The 5,438-nt window shown below is 28.2% G+C and overlaps 1 protein-coding gene across 1 annotated transcript; it reads right to left on the bottom strand.

Moving 5' to 3' along the window:
- Positions 1-276: 276 nt before the first annotated feature.
- On the bottom strand, positions 277-1,031 carry LOC106304381 (basic leucine zipper 43-like). The gene has a single exon (XM_013740792.1). The coding sequence runs from the start codon at positions 957-959 to the stop codon at positions 447-449; it is 513 nt and encodes a 170-aa protein (XP_013596246.1). The 5' UTR covers positions 960-1,031; the 3' UTR covers positions 277-446.
- Positions 1,032-5,438: the final 4,407 nt, after the last annotated feature.

Below are 5,438 nucleotides of genomic sequence, written 5' to 3'. Positions count from 1 at the left end.
ATTATTTTTAATATTTTATATATATTATTATTATTATTATTTTATTTATTTTAAGGATCCAAATCCGGATCCGGATATCCGCCGGATATTACAATTTTTAGAAGGATATCCGACACCCGGATATCCGAGAACCCCGGATCCGGATAAGGATAATAAAATTATGGATCCGCCGGATAAGGATCCGGATCCGGATACCTTAAAATTGCCCGGATATCCGATCCGTCCCAGGTATATGCTATGGTTTGTGTATTGAATTTGATATATATATATCCAAAAAAGTAGAGAACATGAATATGCTCCAGAACTGTATTACATTATTTAACTTCAGAGTATAATACAATATGGTACATATTGTTTACCAACTTTATATTCGAGAACCAACTATAACTCAAAATCTCTGCCCCTCCGATTCAACTTGAAGAAACACTAAACTTCTTCGAACTCTCTTAAAAACTGTTGTATTTGTTAGATTTTAGGTCACAGACAAGCCGTCGGAGATCAGAAGCTTCTTCTTTGAGTTTAGAGTTCTCCTTCAATACGTTATCCTGAGTCTCCAATACGCTGTTCAGCTTATCGATAAGACAGTTGTTCTCGTTGCGAAGCCTTATCACCTGAGACCAGAGTTCATCGAGATGTCTTTGTTTCCTCATCCTCGACCTCCTCGCGGATTCTCTGTTTGAAAGCATCCTCCTCTGCTTCCTCTCGTCGAGTATGATGATGCTCTGACGATGATTATAATGATGATCTTCGTCGGAAGTTGAGTTGTTGCTCAACATGAGATCTTGACCGTTGGATGATGAGGAATAGTTGTTGTTGTTGATGAGATCGTTTAGGTAGTTCAGCGAAGAGGAAGAGGTTGGAGATGAGGGCATGTTTATTACGTTGAACTCCGCCGGGATCATAGTTAGGTTTTCCTGCGATAGGTATTGGAAGTAACCGGTGATTTCCGCCGGAATCATGGTCTTAGTTTGGTATATAAGAGTGAGAGATGAAGATGGATGAGTTTGAAGTAAGAAGAGGGAGTGGGGAGGGTTTTATACAAAGTTGGAGAGTTAGAATAAGAACGAATCATTGAGACGTGGGTCCTATTGATTATATTGTGTGTGTACAGCATACTGTAAATTAAAAAATAAATTCCTTACTATTACGTTTCGTAATTTATACAGGCAGAAGAGATGTTAAAAATATATATACAGGCAGAAAAGCAAAAAATCATACCTCCTATATCTATACTATTAATTGCGAATTTATGTTGTGCATTCGAGTTCTCACCTTAAATAGTTAAACTGTTTAAATTATTTATTATCTTTAACGAATAATTATATTATTTATTAGATTAAATTATTAGTGATTTTTTGCATTCGAATTTTCACGTTAAAAGTTAAATCGGTTAAAACCTTTGATTTTTGCATTCGTTTCCCGTTGAAAGTTAATCTGATTAAAATCTTTATTACCTTTAACAAATAATTATATTATTTATTGTATTAAATTATTAGTAATTTTTCGCGTTCGAGTTTTCACACGTTAAAAGTTAAACTGGTTAAAATCTTTGTTACCCTAAATAAATAATTACTAGATTATAATAAAATAGTAGCACAATAACGAGCATATTTATTTTGATGAATAACTTTATAATACGTAAATAATTTGATAATCAGTTTAATTTTCTTGGAACGTAAATAATAATTTATTATAGTAGTCTTTGAATTTGTAATGCATGAATCAATAGACAAGAGTAAAATGTTGATGTCTACATGAGCGGGAAAAACACCTAGTACAGTGAAACTTCTATAAATTAATAATGTTGAGACTACACCAAAACAATAATTTTTTTTTATTAATTTATAGAGATATTAATTTATCGATATACTAATTGAACCAAAAAATCAATTTGAGACTATAAAATTATATTATTTTATAAAGATTTTTAGTGTATACTAATTTATAGAGTATTAATTTAAAGAGGTTATACTGTATATTGTTATTTGCTAATTGATTTTCATATTCAAGCTCTTAAATTTAAAGTTAAAATGGTTAAAAATGTTGCTACCCTTGATGAATATATATATATATATATATATATATAATTTATTATATAATTAAAACAAATTTATATCAATAATATTAGATTTATATGTTATATTAGTAATTGATTATTATAACTTAATATTACGAAGTGATTTTTTGTGTTCAAGTTCTCACGTTAAAAATTAACTAGTTAAAGTCGTTGTACCATTAGTAAATTTATATATAATATATATAATTTATTATATAATTAATAAATGATATTATATTTATATGTTATATTAAATAATGATTATAACTTAATCTAATAAGATTGTCAAAAACAAAAACATATTTAAAAAAATAAGATAATATATATATATATATATATATGTTGTTATCTGAAAATAATATTTTATATTATAAAGTTACAAAATTAAAATATAAATTAAAAAAATCTAATTATAATAATTTATAATTAGATATGAATAAAAAAAATTGTATAAAGATATTTGTATAAAGATATTTCTAATATGTGAGTGTTTAAGAAAAATTAACTCAATAATAAACATATATATTTGATGAAAAATATTTTCACATATAAATAATTTGAAATTTGATTTAATTTTTTTGAATTAATAAAACATAAATTAATAAGATTAATTAGTTTTCTACAAAAGAAAATCTATTGCTACATCAAAACATTAACTTTTTCGATCTTTTGGAAACAATGATAGTCTAATCATATCATCAGACCTTTGAGTGTACTGAATTTATATGTCAACAACTATATCAACAAATGTAGTCATTAGAATTTGTGTGTAATACTGCTTCTTTCTTTTATTAATTTATTAAAATTATAATAAAAAGAGTTGAAATAACTTAAAATCAAAATTAAATAATATCTTATATAATTTATATTTAATAAAGAAAAAATAATATAATTATATATACAGATAATCAAATACACTAAAATAAAAACATTTTGATTTCCTAAATTATATTTTGTTAAAACATATTTCCACAATTTAAATGTATTAAAAAATTTATATGAATGGAACAACAAATAATCTGCACAATCGTGCGGATGCGACAGAGAAAATACAAAAGGATTATATAAACTATTTATTGGTTCCGGTAAAAAATATGTTAGATGATGTGCTTTAATTTAAAAATGGATCATTAACAAAATAGGTTGGGAATTCTATACTTAAATCAATATCTATTTTTGTTGGATCAATTCTTTTTAAACAAATCAGAATGATTTCATAAAAACATGTATACGAAAATAAATCTACATAATATTATATAGGTAACTGAATAAAAGTTACATATTTTTTTTTGAAAAACCCTATCGACTGATCCGGTCGGTCCCGAGAGGAACGTACTTAGTACTACAGAGTGGACTAGCCCGAAATCGTACTACACTGCCTGACCTGAGTTTGGAATGCCTTCCGACTAATGTCAGGGGGTGGACCAATCATTTGTTATGGCCCACCGTGTAAACCACCTGGGCTGAAGCCCAAGCCCAGACTGACAAATTAGTGATAATTTATTTCTCAGGGGAATCGAACCAAGAACTATTGTGGATACACACCAAGCCCCAAAAGATTGCCACTAGACTACCACCACTTGGTTAGTTACATATATTTTAAACAACTAAAAATCTTACTTATGTTATAATTAAATATAGAGCACATGTACAAAATGTAACTTATATGATATATATATATATATATATATATATATATATATGAACTCAAATATGTATTCATATTTCTGTATGTTAACAAAATCAATTATTTTTTATGATTTTTATACAATCTAATAAAATATTATATAATTTATTCAAGAAACAAAATAATTCAACAATAGCCAATATATAAAATATAAATATATATAAGCACTATACATTGAACATAACTACATTGTACAATAAATATAATAAAAAAATAATTATGAAAATTTTAAAAATATATTTTATCTGAAGATAAATGCTTAATACTAATTATAAACAATAGATTTAAACAGATTATAATATGAATCAAATTATTAGCAAGATAAATTACACAAAATAATTATAATAATGTTAATTAATGCACATAAAATAAATATTATACAACTAAAATCTTTCTTAACACTAATAATATTTAATTAATTTAAACAAAATTGTTTAATTAATTTAAAATAGAATATGTGATTTTGCATGGATCATATGGAGACTGGACCATGTTGTGGAGGAACGCAATGAGGCTGCGAACCTGATTGCAAAGCCGGTTACAACAGGGCGCAGGTATCAGTTTAACATTGCCTCACAAGGCCCGGCTAGGCTCCAATCCTTGCTCATACTTGAAGGTCAAAGCCAATAAGACCAAGGCTTTGGTTATTACCGCGAGTGTGCAGCAGCTGAACTCTATGGTTCTGTTATCAATCTTTCCCTGCTTTTCTCTTTCTGATGCCTAGTGGTATCCTTTATTTTTGTCTCTTTTCTGCTTTGGTGCCGGTTTTCTTTATGGTATCCGTTTATGGAACCAAAACACAAGGTGTTATGTTTATTTTCAGCGTTAAAATAATTAGGCATTTTAATTAAAAGTTGAAAATAATTGAACAGTATTATAGTATCTACTGGATATAAGTTAGGTATCTTATGAAATATCCCACATTTAAAACTAGGATTAGAAAAATAGTTGACATTTTTTTTATATTATCAAATAGCCTAAAAACTAAAATCTAGCCACCATAATCAAGCTCTAAACCCCAGAACTAAACCCTAACCCATATAATACATTTCAAAACTTAAAACTAAATACTCCCTCTGTTTTTCTTTATATAAGTCGTTTTAGAGAAACTTTTTTGTTCCAAATTATATGACGTTTTCGGTTTTCTATGTAAAATTTATTAACACTTAATGTTATATGACCAATGATAATATACATTCTATTTTATTATTGGTTGATTTTTTTATTTTTTTATGACCCTGGTATCCGGAGCCTCGAGAAGATCCGACTAGCGCCAATGACCGTCCACCGGAGCTTAGCCGGGGAGCCCGTCGAAGCATCCAGGAGGACTGGTGATCACCCCATGTAAATCCTACCAGTGGCCACACGTTAGCAAGCTTTTCCGTATTGAGCCTGAAGGTCCCTCAAGATAATCACCTCCCAGCGCACTCGAACCCATGACTGCCCAGATTGAGTTTAACCACTTGACCACTAACACGTGGTTTGTGGTTAGGTAAATAATGAATGATGTTTTTGTTTAGAAAATATAAAAAAATAATGATTTCTTAATCTATGTGCACAATTCTAAAACGACTTATATTAAAAAATAAAGGGAATATTTAATTTGAAAACAGCGTATGTCCCCAACTTGAAAATAATCAGCTTATACATAAACTTAAATAGTATTACAGCTACAACACTAAAATACTACATATA

This window comes from Brassica oleracea, chromosome C7, assembly GCF_000695525.1.
Source record: "Brassica oleracea var. oleracea cultivar TO1000 chromosome C7, BOL, whole genome shotgun sequence".
Taxonomy (NCBI): Eukaryota; Viridiplantae; Streptophyta; class Magnoliopsida; order Brassicales; family Brassicaceae; genus Brassica; species Brassica oleracea.
Note: the sequence above shows the minus strand (reverse complement) of the source record. Positions and strands in the feature narration are given on the sequence as shown.